Source organism: Hoplias malabaricus, chromosome 2 (assembly GCF_029633855.1).
Source record: "Hoplias malabaricus isolate fHopMal1 chromosome 2, fHopMal1.hap1, whole genome shotgun sequence".
Taxonomy (NCBI): Eukaryota; Metazoa; Chordata; class Actinopteri; order Characiformes; family Erythrinidae; genus Hoplias; species Hoplias malabaricus.
The window spans coordinates 81,395,325-81,411,979 of NC_089801.1; the positions used below are offsets into that span (position 1 = coordinate 81,395,325).

The 16,655-nt window shown below is 42.6% G+C and overlaps 1 protein-coding gene and 1 long non-coding RNA gene across 2 annotated transcripts in view; one reads left to right on the forward strand and one right to left on the reverse strand.

Moving 5' to 3' along the window:
* The window catches only part of nrp2a (neuropilin 2a), a 78,507-nt gene that overhangs the window by 59,865 nt on the left and 1,987 nt on the right, over positions 1-16,655 (forward strand). Inside the window, exons 12-16 of the mRNA XM_066661729.1 lie at positions 936-1,097; positions 3,901-4,160; positions 4,348-4,444; positions 7,052-7,084; positions 15,291-15,350. Coding sequence (XP_066517826.1) covers positions 936-1,097; positions 3,901-4,160; positions 4,348-4,444; positions 7,052-7,084; positions 15,291-15,350 — 612 coding nt within the window. The remainder of the gene's footprint in view (positions 1-935; positions 1,098-3,900; positions 4,161-4,347; positions 4,445-7,051; positions 7,085-15,290; positions 15,351-16,655) is intronic.
* LOC136687369 (uncharacterized) overlaps positions 1-16,655 on the reverse strand; it is a 36,208-nt gene that overhangs the window by 2,253 nt on the left and 17,300 nt on the right. The window contains exon 2 of the long non-coding RNA XR_010800444.1: positions 16,294-16,379. This is a non-coding gene — a long non-coding RNA (uncharacterized lncRNA). The remainder of the gene's footprint in view (positions 1-16,293; positions 16,380-16,655) is intronic.

The following is a 16,655-nucleotide window of genomic DNA, read 5'->3' on the forward strand; positions in this document are numbered from 1 at the left end:
GCTTGTAAACAACTCATAAATCATTATATGTCATTATTGATCTTACCTTGGTGAGTACAGAGATTTACAGCCAACGTTTTAAATGCTTATACATGTGTTATTAATTTCAAAAACATTCAAAGAGCATTTAGAAGCCATTAACATCACATTAGTCATAGCATTGCCTAACTATCACAATGGATAGAGTTGTAATATTTATAACACAGTAATAAGTCATGGTTTCCAAGTAGAAGTGCTTATAATTGTTGTAAACATTCGTACGGGGTATTCATTACATTGTTATAACCTGAGCCAATATTTTTTTCACTTCAGTTTAAGGACCCTCATGTCAAAGTTTAATGCAGTGCTAGTCACCTTTAAAATGAATGGTGATTAATAAATATTGAAGTACTGCTTTATAAATATATAATAACACACGGTTATTGAATGCTTTTTTCCCCCCACATGTATGTGCTTCTAAATGTGCTATTGCACTATGCTTTTATTACCACCCCATTCTCCTAGGTCCAACCACCACTGAACTGGGCATTGATGCTCTATGCTCATACCGTAGTTCCAGGTGCAAACCAGAGAAGCAATTGACCTCTCTGAATTATGCATTCCACTGGTCAGAATTTTAAAGCAAATACTATCAATGCTGGAGTCTGATCGATCAGAAAGGTCGACTCCTGCTGAGACAAGTTCAGATTAGCCTTTCTACCTTCCCCTCGCATCTCCCGAGCCTGGAGAATGAAGCCTAAGGCTAGCAGAGGCTAGCTCTGCTGTTAGCATGCAGCACGGACTGTCTGTTTTGTTGCGCTGGTCACCTGCGCAGTGCTTATCTGGTTGATAAATATTGATGCGAATATGTTGAAGGACTCAGACAGGGTTGTCCATTATCTCCACTTTTTTTTTTCACATGGAATATCGATTCTCTTTTCTCCCTCGCCCTGCAGGCTCCAGCACCTCTCCTGCCTCTCCAGCAGTGCTGTGCGATTTTGAGCAGGGATCTTGTGGTTGGACCGATGACCCGGATGCCGACTTCAGCTGGACTCTACACAGCTCCAGTAGAAGCACTGCCCTGGGCCAAAGTCAGGACCTCTCCATAGGCTCCAACAGTGAGTATATATTCCCCCCCACACACATGTGGAAAAAAGAAAACAGTAAGCCCACGCTCGCACGCCTACACGCGAACAAGCTAAGGAGTTAGCCCACCCGTCGGCTGCCATTTGCATATTTAAACATGTGTGTATGAAAACAATCTCACGCGCAATCACTTGCTAATGAGTCTGGTTTCTCCAGGCAAAATTCAAGCAAGAGTCCCACCACACTGTTCTTGCATTGTGGCAACCCCCCCCTCCCCCCTCCCCCACTACTTCACATAGTCGCAGACCTGGACATAAGCTTTCACAGATCTGAGAGCAGTGGTCCTACACCTGCTACGACATTCCCAGTGACAAGTCCCGCGGTCTGGCATCCACAGGGAGGGATTTCAGAGCTTCAGGAATTTGGGGAAGGAAAAGGGGATGGCAGGGGAGGGGGGATGTGGGTGCTCGGCATACTTTCCCTCTCCTGCTTCTGACAGTCTGTCACGTTCCCTTGCTTCGCTCTCGTCGACGTGGTAAAGCAAGGGGCGCACGTGAAGAACAGAGGTCTCAGATGGGAGTCAAAAAAAGACGTAGATGTCTTTTCTCACAGATGTAAATTCAACTAGAGCAAGTAATACAGAGTCTGAAATTCACATACTGCCACTGCAGATGGCTGTGGGATATAGGGTTATGATTAAGATGAGGGGGAGGGGTGATGGTCTAATTGGGCCTTTGCATTTTAGCTGACACACAGCGGCATCTCTAACAGACTCCCATAGCCCTAAACCCTCCTTGAAGATGTGTTAATAAAATACATTGCTCTGTATTGTTTTTTTTTCCTCCCCACTCTCATTTCCATCTTCCCTGCTATCCCTCATGTTCATCTAAGCTAAGGGGATTGCCATCCTAGCCCTGTTTATAATTCATCAGTTTAGATATTTTCCACATGCTCCCTGAAAGATTTAACAAGCCGTGGCGATGGCCGGAGGCACTCAAGACCACCTCCGGCAGTTTACAGAGTAGAGAAAGGCATGCCAGTGTCTGGCCTGACCAAGCTGGAGGACATGGATCTCTATCTACGGGGGTTTGCTTTGACTCCAAACCACTTGACCTTGACGCGTCAGGAAGGATTGGGACAGATGAAAGTGGTCACACCTGTCACACTACTCTTTCATCAGAGTGGAGGCTGAGATAGGATCAGAATTTGGCCTTGCTTTGTGATGACAAGTTGTCATTCTGTGTGCATCTGTTTCTGTTTTTTTTTCTCTCTTTCTTTTGGTCATGGCCCGAAGACTCAACTCTTCATCTGTCAGTTGAATTAAACACGCTTGCAGGAGAATACTAACTACCCAAGTTTGTGAAGCCACCAAACAGATGTCTGTGGTTGGCAGCGTAGGTAGGATTCTTGCGAGTCCACCCCACAATAATAAGGCAAATTGGACCCTCTTGACCCTCCAAACTTGGATTAGCCTGAGATCAAACTTGCTTAGAGTTTTGCCCTGTTTTGGCACCCCCTCATACCCCTTTCCTTTCTTTGTTTCCTTTTTTGCACCTGTGTTCTCAAAAAAGCAGATTAAGTCTGTGACAGCAAATGCACCTAGAAAATCAAATGGTCACGAGATGTCGACTTAGCAAAGCGCAAAACATCAGGGGGGCATTAGGCATAGCAAACAGACCCTCAAATCACTTGAGGGGCCCTCGAGCGGAACCTTGTGGGACGCCACTGCTCGCACACAGCCTTAATACTAATGACAAGACGGTTGGCTTTTCCACAATGACACACTTGACTTTTTCAACAAACACAGCATGGCATTCTGCTCAGAACAGAACAGCGAGAGACTAGTGTCGAGGATGTACACCGTCAGGAAAAGCTTGGGGACACACTGTCACGGGCCCAGTTGGCCAACGTCACCCTCATGCTGCTTTGCATGCCCAGAGGCTGACAAAAAGCAGACAGTTTAAATGTCACCTGCAAGGCAGGGGGGCTTTTCATTGGCTCTGACTGAATTACTCCCATTGGATTGCACGCTACACTATTAAGAATCGGGTGCCAATTAAATGAAGACGTGGTGCTAAGTGCCTGAATGTTCTGCGGTCCAGAGCTATCCATAAATTGCTTCCTTTGACATTTGGAAGTAGGTCTCAGGGACTCAGGGACATTTTAGCTCCTTGTCTTGTGTGTTTACAAACACCACACACCAGGTTTCACATTTCCTAAAGCTTGTTTAGTGGAAGGACAGTGGCAAAGAAAACCACTGACCACTTAGAAAAAGCTTTACAGTGGATAACAGCTACCGTTCACACCACTCGAGTGTTTTACAATCTCAGAATAGCGTCCATATATAAAACATCATATGGTCAACACATGGCAAATGCACTTAGGAATTTTACAGTTCCAACATGTCTGTTTAGCAAATCGGAAAACATTAGGAGGGCATTAGGCATGGAAACACACAAATAACCTGAGGGGCCCTAGAACAGAGCCTTGTGGAATACCACTGTTGAAAAAGCATTGATACTAAAAGACACGTTACTTGGCATTTCCAACAACATGTTTTCTTAAATGTCCTTCAGATTCTTTCCCCCAAAAAAGTTTGACCATATAAGAATCTTACATTTATTTATTTTATGTCTTGTTTTTGAGAATTTTATGGGCATTCTTGCTTATAATGAACAAATTGTTGTTTCTATGTAGATGACTCACTGCTTTGGTGTAACCTCATTCTACCATTGATGGGTTAGCACTTTAGTTTGAAAAATATGTAGGCTTCCCATCATGAAATAAAATTGCTTTCTGCTTTTTGGCATAATTGATGTTGCTGCTGTTCCACAGGTTTAGGAAGCTACCTTTACATTGAGGCTAGCCCTAAGACGCAAGGCAAGAAAGCCAGGCTCTTCAGCCCTGAAGTGGGTCCTGACACCGGACCACTTTGCCTGAAGTTCTCCTATCAACTTGAGGATGAAGGAACCCTGAGAATCTTGCTACGGAACCCACTCCAAGAGGAAACCCTTCTCTGGGCCCTCCATGGCAATCAGGAACCCATCTGGAAGGAGGGACGCACCATCATACCTCGATCCCCCAAAGAATTTCAGGTGATCTGTTGGCTGTGAAGCTGTTTCGTTGAGAAATTATATTGTGGCTAATTGCAATGACAAGCTGGAACCCTTGTCACGAGTAGTTACATTGCTGTTAATGTGTTATTAACATATAATGACAGTTATTGAGGAAATCTTGTGTACTTTCTCCGTTTTGACGTCGAATGTTAACACTTTCTGGCAGGTTGTCATCGAAGGTGTCTTTGAGAAAGCCACCACTGGCCACATCTGGATTGATAACATCCACATGAGCTCGAGCACACCGCTGGAGGAATGTAACCGTAAGTGCCTTGACATTTTTTTTTTTAATGATCATTCCCACATGTTTGTGATTTATCTTCCCGCCTTGTCCACATCCCACACACTGTCAGATCTGATTTATCTCACCAAGGTCTCAATGATTGAGATGAAGATGTGTTTCCCATGAATGTGTGTTCATAATGCGTTATTAACTCCGTAATAAATTATGTTGTATACGCAGTACTTACACTGAGCTACAAAAATGAACAGAAATATGTGGAAACCCCTCATTATTATTGAGCTCACTTCAATATACGAAGGTCAACAGTTGTGACTTATACATTTCAGTCTGATAATGCTCTGCATAATGTGTGTGTTCAAAATATGCATATACTCTTACATTAGAAATGACAATACATTATACATCAGCTAGTTCTACAGACTAATCTGATTGGACGGGAGCCATTTGCTAAGTGCTGATATACATTATAAGAGCACTGATTTTTACCCTATGTGTATTACTCCGCTTTATAGCTGTGTTGTATTGAGTTGGTAATATCACATCAGAGGGGGTGTCAAAAGGGGGGCTCTAGAGCAGCATCAGCATCAAACTTTGGGTTGAATTAGATCATTGGTAGAATGAATTGGCTTTGACTCAGAGTCATTTGTGTAGAGTCGATTCACCATTTTAGGGCTGACTCCCCATCACTACTTTCCTTTGGCAAACTATCTCTGTCACATTCAGGGTCAAACTGGGCCCCTCTTACCACATAAAATGTCACCTATGTTAGAAGCTAAACTCCAAAAGCCAATGGTAAATGGTTCTCCAGGACCAGCGAATGCTTCTAACCCATGAACCTCCGGACTATCCCTGCACTTGTGTTGCACCTGCCTCTCCACTGACTTCCCTCTTCCAGTTCTAACATCTTTAGCTCTCTTTTGTCCCTACGTTTCACGCCCCAGATGCTTTGTATTTGCGTCAACTCCAGCAGACCCAGCAGCCATCTTCCCGTGCTTCTCAAGCTCCTCGAAATAAAATTAAAACATAAAAGAAGAGGAAGGGAGAGGGAAGGGGGAAAAATGAGTGGCACATTACTTGCGATCAAACACAGAATATAGAATGAAAACTAGGCCACAAAGCCCTGTGGGCCCCGATGCTAATCTATATTTCATTATTCTCTCCTCACTTTTCTTTCTGTGTTTGTAAACACTGTTCTCTGAAACCGAATGCATTCGACAGCCCCTGTGGGTAGGTTCAGAGCATAGCGGATTAGGGTTTTAAAAGGGTCAGAGATATATTTGTCCAGGAGTTTGGAAGCACAGTTTTATTAGTTAAAAAAAAACAATTTAATTATTCATTTATGTGTAATAATTGTGTAATTACCCACTAACGCATGTAATACTAGTGTAATTAAAGCTAAAGTATGCAATTCTGTTTTAAAGATGGACATTAATGACACAGTAGTTCATTGTGTGTAAATATTATTTTTTTAAATATGTAATTACAAAGTATCTACCAAGGTACAGTTATGTGATTACAGTATATTGAATCAAATTTGCATTGACAAGTTTTCTTAGATTGTTTAGATATATATTAAAGTATTATTGCATACAAGTGATTGCAAGTCTTTTGACAGTGAAACCATGTCCCTGAGCTAATTAAACCATTGTAGCTTTCAGCTGCTGACCTCAGTGACCAATTTCCCTTCCAAAACTCAGTAAACCTCCTTAGCTTATGGGCTGCCGTACTCTTGCTGTGATCCCACCACTCCTTCCCTTCGCAATTCATGCCGGGAGCCCTCTTATCAGCCACTGCAGTTGGACGCTCATGCCGAGCCGTGCCACACTTGCCAAGAAACCCCACCTCCCCGAGCACCAACCACCTTCTACCTTCAACTCCATGGTGTATCCCGTCCTAATTGTTGTGTTCTAAAGCCCGTCAGAGTCTTTGAAGGCTCGCCGCAACCTGAGACCACATCAAAAACACGTCCAAAGCCATAAGTCACGCAACGTACTCGACAGGCTAGCGAATCAAAGCCTTCACAAAGAGAAAATTACCCGCTTTCTCAGAGAAGCAAATGGAGGAAATGATGCAATTTAGGGAAAACAAATGGAGTAGACAAAAGCAAAACTGCATCTATTGCTTAGCAGTGGTTTCTTGAGCACTTTGACATGAGCTAAAAGTGCTTGCTGAATCCAATTAGTCTGAAAACCCCTAATGAATTTTAACATAGCTTTGTAAATTCTGGATGAGCCTTTGATTTCTTGCCCAGCTCTTGGATATTGATAATTCAGCTTTCATAACTAAACCTTCATCTTGTATTCATGCTAATTACTGTTTGCTAAATTTGCTTCATCACTGGAACGTGGAAGTGAAGGGGAACACACACCCACACACACACAAAACATTTTAAATTGGTGATATTGCTTTCATTTTACTGTCCACTGGATGTGCTGTTTCACTACATCCATGCAGACTCATTTCCACTAATGACAAATAACAGAAACAGTACTGTAATCTGTTGGGGGAGAACATTATGGAAATTATGTTTAGGATTATTGTATGTATTGTATGTTTATGTTTTTATTTAGTATATGTTTTACAGTGAATCTCTCTCTTTCTCTCTCTCTCTCTCTCTCTCTCTCAGAACCATTCACCGCCTTCCCTCCAGATTTGACCAGTGAGTTTGACCCCTTCTTTTTCCTGCTTCTTGAAAGTATGTTTGGTTTGTGCTTCTTGCTTGTTGTGCTCTGGGTGTGGTAGAGCAGATCCAGGTTCAGTTCTAACTCATACAACCCAGTGGATCTGGGTCCTAGTCCAGAAATGAAGGCCTGATCCTGGGTCTGCTGTTTGAAAAGAAGCTTACTGCTTAGCCTTGTGGTACTTGCCTTAAGCCACAGTCTAGGTCAGTGCAAGTAGATGATTCTGGGTGAGCGTTGCATTGTTGACAAAAGCATTGTAACTAACATCTGCACTATGGTCGAACATTTGATAGACATTTCTGACAGCATGTTTTGAACACAGATGTTCAGCTTTTCCATCCCCACAGAAAAGGCAGTGAATGATACACTGGGACACTCTGGAAACTAGGAGTTCTAGGTCATCATCCACAGATCTGGATTTCAGATGGAGCTGGCAACTATTCAGTTGGTCCCCTGTTTTGATCAATCCCTAAATCCATAGCTTACAGGTCCCATAATGCATTGTAGTATGTGTTCCTAACAGGATTGGTGTCCAGTCATAGTGTGCTTCCAACCACCTAGCAACAACTTGGGATACCAAATAAAAAAACCTTGCTGACCACATTGCACCCACGTTTAGCAGCACTTTAGCAATGACCATCTTAGCATCCACTTGAAATACCACTGTAATCACCACTTGGAACACCCTACCAACCTCCTGGGAACATGCTGACAATGATACAGCAACCACTTTGTAACACCTTAACCACCACTTGAAATGCCATATCTACCAGATGAAACACTTTTTGCCATTATATGAAATACCCCAGTAACTGTCATAGCAACCACCTCGGACATTTTGGCAATGACTTGAAACACCATAACAACCACCTGAAAAACCTTAGCAACCACCTGAAGTACTTTAGTGACCACTCTAGCAACCACATGGGATACCAAGCATACAAATACATGACGTTATGTTATATATATATATATATATATATAACATAACGTCATGTATTTGTATGCTTGGTATCCCATGTGGTTGCTAGAGTGGTCACTAAAGTACTAAAGTATATATATATAGGGAGTTAGATAGGGGGGGGGGCGAGAGAGAGAGCATAATAAATACAGGATATATTGGAAATATTGCTGAAATATTACATTTGTTTAATGAGGACAAATACCATTGTACATAGACACATCATGTGACCCAGTCTTAGAACATCGAACAACCCTGTCAATCAATTTACAACAAGATGACCATTAAAAACAAACGAAGAAACGAAAGAGACCCTATTTATTTGTCTGCATCGTGTAACCATCTCAAGCTGGAATGAACAGAACCCAAATGCATGTGGCTCTGCTTGGCTTTCCAGACCCCTGTTCTGAATGCAGCCCCTAAATAACCCTCTGACCCTCCCCTGGATGATGATAGAACTGAAACTACCCTTTGTAGCTAACCTGCCCTTAGTCCTGGAGAGCTAATCATTTCAGGAGCTATGGAATTGCTATAAAGTTGTACTTTACTGTGTTTATGCTTCGAATAGATAGATGTAGTAGTGCTTTCTAAGGGTTGTGTATATTTAATGCTTTATAAAAGCATTGTAACTCATTAATACATGCCTAATAATGAATAACAAATACTTGCCAAATGTCTGAGCTCTACTAATCAGGGTAGAGTAGCACAGGGTCTTTGTTTCTTGCATCATTTCTTGCATCAAGTCTTTATGCAAAAATATAATGGTTTCTTTCAAGACCAATGCTCCTCAGGACTAGGATGATGGGGCACTCTCGGTAGAGGATATGCTTGACCTCTCAGGCTACGTTCACATTATTATGAATCAGATACTTCCTACTGGATTTGAAAATTTACACAAATTTTATTTCTGTTCAGTTCTTCATAATTTCACACTGCTGTGAAGAAACAGTCAACAACAACTTTGAGGAATGGTCCGTGTACATCCTTCCAAAGGATTTTCATGTTCATTTGAGGTGTTCAGGGAATGGAAATGGACTGGTCAATGTATTTTCCTTTTTTAATAAAATGTGGGGAAAATAAATGTGTGACATTTGTCAACACTAATAATGTCAAAGGTAATAAAACGTGTTATAATTCATTTTAAGTGTTTGTAAAAAAAAAATAAAATGTAAGCAGCTTATGTCACAGTAGGCCTATATCAGTTTTAGATTGGTTAGATCTGTATGAACTCTGCGCAAATTGGTGCCCTTGCACCCTCCTCTTCGGAGACTCCAGGTTTGCAAAAGACACCCTGCACGTCCAAGCTTCAGCCTGTGAAAAATTATTGCATTCACATACGTGCGTTAATTTTGTATCATGGCTTTTTATAATACTCTATTTATCACATAGAACACCAGTCTGTTTTCCAATCCTTCATTTCCAAAATTGCTTTGGACGGACAATAGGACTTTAACCTCTGAATAATCAGATTTGGTCAGTGAGTCGGATTTTATTTGTGTGAACTTAGCCTTAGATTGTTAGCTTTTGGATATCACTTTACATTACTCTGCTGTTTGTTGCAACCCTTACTTTCACTGTAGCTGCTGTTTTGAAAAGAGGAATAAAGACAACAGCAATTGTAATAAAAATAGGAATAATGTTAATAATAATAATAGCAGGATCCAATTCCATTCAATACGGTCACTACAGTGAGAGAGTGCTTTCTGCTCTGCTATGTTTGCACAATGAGCCTCAGCAGTAATGTGGGGTGTTATCACATATATTGTATATATCTCTCCACCAGGCACGAGTGAGCCAACAGTAGATACGCTGTCAGTGCCACCTATTTCCCCCAACTGGTATTACTTCATGGCTGGCGGAGGCGCCATCTTGTTCCTGGTCATTGCCATAGTCATGGCCATAGGCTGCCGCCGCCTGACAGCCAAGAGGAGCCGGCCCACCATGGCTTACTACAGTCCACACAATGCTCACTACCCAAACGGGGCTACGCCTAGGTCAGGGGCGAGCCACAAGTTGACAGTTTGGGTGGAGAAGGGGGATGGAAACTCCTACTGGTGAGGTGGGCACCTGCAGATGTCTTGCAGACTTCTTGACAAATCCACTAGCCCATGACTGGACCTGCAGGACAGACTCAAGGGTTGCAAGAGTGGAAGGGATACCTCGAGTAAGACCAACCGGTCTTGCGCATGGAATTAGAATGGCAAGGAACCAGCATCTACTCGTCCTGCTCTACCTTGACTTATTTTTGTCTTTTTATCTGTGCGACACTGTGAGACAGACTGTTTTGGACAGGAGTTTCCAGCTTGTTTGCTGCGGAGCGTCCTACCAGGAATTGACAGCAAGTGCCAACTCAAGCTACTTGGTTGTCTAGAAGGGTTCCTGCATGGCTGTTCTCAGTGTGGACCTAAGCTTTTCCTCATGACCTGTGCCATGGGGAATGCTCCTTGGAATGCTGCGGAATCATCCGGAGCTCTGTGAATGTGACGCCACGACCCAATGACCTTAATCGCCTTATTCAGGACTCTACCTTCAATGCTTTGCTAACCTTTCGGCTGGAGAGTTGCCTCCTCAAGCCGTCCCAAACCAGGGCAAGATTCCCGGAGCAGATGCCGGGATGGATCAAGAGATCAAGGCTGTCTTCAAGCTGTCATTGATCTAAACTGCGCTGTAAAACTGTCTGCAACTAGTGTGATTCAAAACAAGGCAATGGTTTATGGGTAAAAGGGCAGTTGTTTGCACTTAGGAAGGGATCCTGATGTTGATGAAGATTTCCCTTTGTTATTTCTTAGCCATAGTAGGGAATGGACCACTTGAAATGTGTGCTAACTGTGGAAAGAAACCAAGAATGGGAGGGGATTGTGGGTTAGGGTGAGGGGGGCGCTTGAGAAAAGGTTTGTACAAGTGCAGAAGCCCTGTGGTGGTGCGATAAAAAGGCTCACTAATGGAAATATGCTTGGAATTAGATTTAAAATTCCACCTAATTTTGAATTGATCAAAACAGCAAACTTAGACAAAACGAACTGGGGTCTGAAACTGTACCTAAGACCTCCCGCTTCCTTCCTCTCAGGATATCACCAGGGTGCTGCCTTTATTTCTTAGTGTTCCTCACATTTATACCTACAGAAACCCCCCTTCGCCAAAAAAAAAAAAAAAGAAGTGCGTGGGCCTGCTCCACATCGAGCCAGAAGCGCGTAGGCGTGCGTTATTCAGACCAAACGACTGTCAGCATTCAGGGCCCCCAAAACAAGGCGTATAAACAAAGACAGCTGCTTCCCTTAACCACCTCATCCTAATGAGGACGGAGCGAGCGCAGGGAGCCGGGTCTGTGGGCTCCCAACAGCTGCTAGCCATTTTCCCCCTGCCAGAGGCTTTCCAGGTCCTTTAGAGCAGCAAATAGCGTCCGACGCTTCCATATGCTTCCGTCTTCTCTGGCACGTTCGGAGTAATTGATCAAATTACATTTGCATTAGCATGTGCCGTTTTTCCAAAATGAGGCTGTCGACAAGTGGACGCTTGAATCTACTTTGTTTTTATGGATCGTACTTGTGTCCACTGTTGATTTCGGGATAATGGTCAGTATCACTCCAATAGTTGGTTTACAATATGTAAACAACCTTCACTTAAGCCAATCAGAGTCTTAAATTCTTTGTTAAGTGGTAATTTCCAACCTCTGACTTGAGTTAAATAAGCAATGTGGGAAAACTGGGAATTCTAGATTCCTCCACTCAAGAATTTGACAAATTTGCATCACATGGTCAGCAAGAATTTCCAGTGTTCCCACATTTTTTGATTACATTTCATCAAATGTAAAGAAAATAATGTGGGAATGTTGGGAATTTTGGTGTTCTCATCTCGTGTTTGACAAATTAGCACCAAATTGTCAGCCGGAATTCCAACACTTTTGCTCTACAGTTTGCAAGTCAGAGGTTGCAAAAACATTAAGAAATAAACTGGGAATACTGGGAAGTCTGGGGTTCTCAACTCAAGTCTTTGACAAATTAGCATTACCTAGTCAGCTAGAAAAGAAAATCTTGAGGTCTGTCTTTCACCAATCAGCATGTAGATTCAGTCCTGACCAATTGGCAGTGGGCCTACATTGATCAACAGGTTTCCTGTTTTGAGAAGGCATCTACTGCATTTGTTCACTACTGTGTCCCACTTTGGCTTGGACTTGGAAGTTGAAAATGCCACAATTCCAAGCCGACTTCCTGTTTCCAACTTCAGCTTGACCCGGGATTAGTTGGGAAACATCTCCGAGAGACCTTGAAGGACACTCTGTCTTAGGGAGAATTTTTTTTTAAGTGTTTAGATCCGACTGTTTTGAAAAATTGGACGACAACTGGAGCTGGTCCAGAATCAGTCGACGTGGCGAGGCAGATTTGTGCAGCGGGTGTACAGCTTCATGGTGGGTGTAAAGCTAAGCTGGGATTAGAGGATTTAGACCCAAAACTAAGACTAAACCTTTAATCATCACCTGTGTGGCGTTGCTATAGAAACAGGTTGCTGTGCCGTGTGAGGGGAGAATGATGGGGAAATTTTCCAACAGGGAAAATGGAGATGTGGGGGAGAGAGAGAGAGAGACCTTTGGCTCTTTTTCCAGGAGACGTAGGCAGTAAAATATGTTTTGGCACTGGCTTGCAATGTGCTTTTAAATCAACCAACATCTCTCTCTCTCTCTCTGTCTCATTTCTCACTCTCTCTATTTCTCACTCAATCTTTGCTCTCTCTCTCTATCTCTCTCTCTCTCTCTCCAAGCTCTTAATATTTCTAATTACTTAATGGAGCAGATAGCATTTATTAAAGCAGCTGGAAGTGTCCACCCCCTCCCCACCCCCCACCCCCTCTATCTCACTCTTCCCTGGAGACCACATTAATGAGCCAAAGCTTTCTCCAGGGACGCGCGGCTACTTCACGCCCAGAGAGGTTTGCTGCCAAACCCGCCATCTTCCATTCTCCCCAGATGCCTTCACTGGGGAATCATTGGGAGACCTTCAACCCCACACCCCCCACACACACTCCTCCACCTGCTCTTCAAAGGGAGAAAGCACTCACCAGAGCAACTCGTCTCTGATTCCAGTTCCACAACAGACCACTGCAGTCCAACTGTGTTTGTTGCTCTGCATTCTTTGTTAGCCCTCTTTTACCCTGTCCATCAACTGTCCAGAAACCCTACAGGACCACCTCAGAGCGGGTAGGTCATCATCGGAAAGGTGACTCATTCTCAGCGCTGCAGCGTGTTAGTGCACTGGCACTGACACAAGTGGATCAGACACAGCAGTTGGCTGCTGGAGTTTTAAAACCCTGTAACTATTTGGTTTTCCTCTGGATCTATAGAAGGACAGAGTGAAAGAGCGATGATGAAAGTGTGCAGAGCAATATATGGCTGGTGTTGTCATTTCCTCAGTGTGTTCCTTTGGACACAGGGGTCTCGGGGCTTGTAGAACAGGAGAGGTGGGCGCATCCTCGGAGGTGTTGATTCGGTTTGTCTCACCCTTGTTGAACATATTGCTCACAATGAAGTCAGTCAGCCTCTGCGCCCTTTTTCGCGTTGGCGCTACATGGATTCCCACATCGATTTCTCCGGCCTTTATTTGGTGTAGGCTCAGCAGGCGCTGGTTCTGACGCTCGACTGAACAAAAGGCAGCATTGTGCTGTGAGAGCCCACCTAACCGTGCTTGACGTCCCGGGCCTTTTTATCGCTCCACACACAGCTCCTGGAGGTGGATCCAGTGCTGATGGGTTTAGGAGCAGGATGATGGTGTTGGTGTTGAAGGCCTTCTTTTACATGAATGTACCTAATAACTGTGGCCGCGCTGAACCTCAGTCTTAACAGAAGTTAATGGCTGTTTCAGAATCAAAATGTGAACAATATTTTTTGCTTGAAAACAAAAAAGAAAAAAAGGAAATGTGCTTTTAAAAATGTCCCAATAAAACTGTTATTTTTCTAAATCTGAGTCTGTGATGACGGGGAGGGTTTGGGGTTCTTGGTTAAAGCAAATGCTTCAAGATCAATGTGGTTCATCTTGATGTATAAGGTTCAGTGTGACATAAAAAAAAAGTGGGGAAACTTTCTAGTTGGTTTATGTTCAGAAGCTCTGCATCTTTTAAGGTGGAACAGTATGTTTGAGGACAAAGATGACTCTTGTGTGTAGGTGGCTGAAGCGTAACATGTCTAAGTTTTTATTCACTGTTTGATACCCACAGAAACTCACTTGTAACTTGACTTGTTTAGATTTGTAGCACTTTCGCTCTGTGTTTACTTTCATGTAGTTAGCCATCTCCCGAAGTCGGAGACATTTCCACCTTAAGTAATCTGAAACAATGAAAATAAATCAATATGTTCCACCAATGAAGCAGGAATAGAGTAACATCTTCATCATGTTTCATGCTTTTCAACATTGGAGAGAGAACCTAGCATACCCAACTGAGACCTTTAATTTTGTTTTTTACCCATTTACAGACAACGGGGCTATGTAAAGACATTAGATCAGTTTTTAGCGCTAGTTTCTAACAGACTGGTGAGCACAAGTGGTGAGGAAACATCCCCAACATTTGTTTATGCAACAAATGTGTTTTTTGCATAAACAACAAGTGTTTTTGTTTAAACCAGTGAGTATCCTCTTTAATAGAACCATTTTGAAAAAGGTTCTCTACAAAATCATCAATCCCTAGAACAAGTTTACCATGCAAAGAACCATTTAACAATTCAGAAGAGTGCACTCATGGTGCTCTTTAGAGCCATTACTTTTACTAAAGAACCTACGAAGGACCCTCGTTTTTGTTTGTGTACGTGTTGTATATGATTCTAGAACATTTTTAGAAAGACTTCCACATAGAACCAAAAAGGTTCTGCGATTGCTGAGATGGAATAACAGGAGAACATTTGTAGTGCTATATAGTACCATGTATAACAGGTTCTCCATTAGTCTGTAGAAGTCTATAAGGTCTTGCCGTTCTCTTTAAATGAAGAACCCTTGAAGAACCGTCAGTGTTAAGTGGATATTGAAGAAAAGCATAAACAAGTGTGGAACACTATGAACCATCATTGCATTGAGATTGACCCTTGAGCTCTCGTTATTAAAGGTGTTACAAAGACTCCATATGGGTCACCTGCAGTTACCCTGATGACCTCTCTGTTTCTATAGCAACAGCTTTTTGCAGAGTCATAATTCATCATGCGTATTAAAAATGTATATCTCATTGGGTTATTTCTTCCTCCACAGTCAAGCGAATGGACCCTCGAGGGAGTCGCCTCCTCAACAGTCGAGACCAGCTTGATGCAGGTAAGCTCCCCACCCCCACAACCCCCCCCAACAACCTTCCCCTGTCCATCAAAATAACACAAGGACCAAACACAACAGCAGTATGGTTCCCCCATGTCGAAGCAGCAAACAATCAGAATGGCTCACTTTTACTAGGATTTGAGACTTGACTCACAAGGAATTGAACAGGTGTTCTTGTTTCACAATGTGTGGGTTTGAGGTCTCCAGATCTCCAAATTAATGTTCTAATGCACTGAAAAAGTGACATTTATAATTAATATCATGTACATATTGTACATATCATGTACACATGTATAATCAATAACATGTTCCCTTTATAGCTGTGGCTGCCCAGCTCCGTTAGGTTGGAATTTAAAGTGCCTCTCACCAGGAAAATCCGTAGTTTCTGAGTTGTGGAATTCATCAGATTTTGTCAATCTGGATTTGTTTTTGTAGCGCAGACAATTAGCACATAGCATTTTTGACAAAAATGTACTAGTAATGTATTTTGTTTGAGGCATGTTTCAAAAAGCAGAAATATACAAGGAAGTTGTCCAGATATAGGCTAGCTGTAGGCTAATTGTTGCTGGCCAGAAAAATACTTTTTTATTATCCTTAATATTATTTTTTCATTATTTATTTGACAGCTTTTTATATATATAAAAAAAACACTCATCTCAGACACAACTCAGCATTTTCCACTGCATCTAAGAGGGACAAACTATCTACTGACTCCCACCATTTTGGAAGACGCATATGGCAAACTGGTGCCATATTTCCAGTACAATATACAGACATATTTACAAGCTTGGAATATTAATAGTGCGTTAGCGATATTGTTATGCTGACCAATAGGAAGGAACTATGCTACATTTACAGACTAATCAAGCATGCAATCACAATGCTGTGTTGTGTGTATGTATGTGTGTGTGTGTGTGTGTGTGTGTGTGTTCATTGTCCTCACCCCATGTAAGACATTGGAAAGAAGATGTCTTGTTTCTCAGCCCCGCTGGCATTCATCTTCCTCATAAGGATGTCTTTGTTTGGTGCCTTTTAGAAAAACGTGAAGACAGGGACAAGTTAATTACTAACCAGAATCTATTCATCTATATATATATTGTCAGGGCCCTCCCCTTCCCCCGGTAGAACTCCCAGCTCTTCCCCTGTTCTCCTTTATCGACATCTCCCATCTCCCTTCCCTTCTCTTGTGTTTTTTCTTTACAATAATGAAACGTAATTAAGTCTACCCCTGGCCCTCCCCCTCCACCCCATTTGTCAATCACCCGAGATTGGTTTGTTGTTGCTAAGTGGGTAAAAACGAGAGCG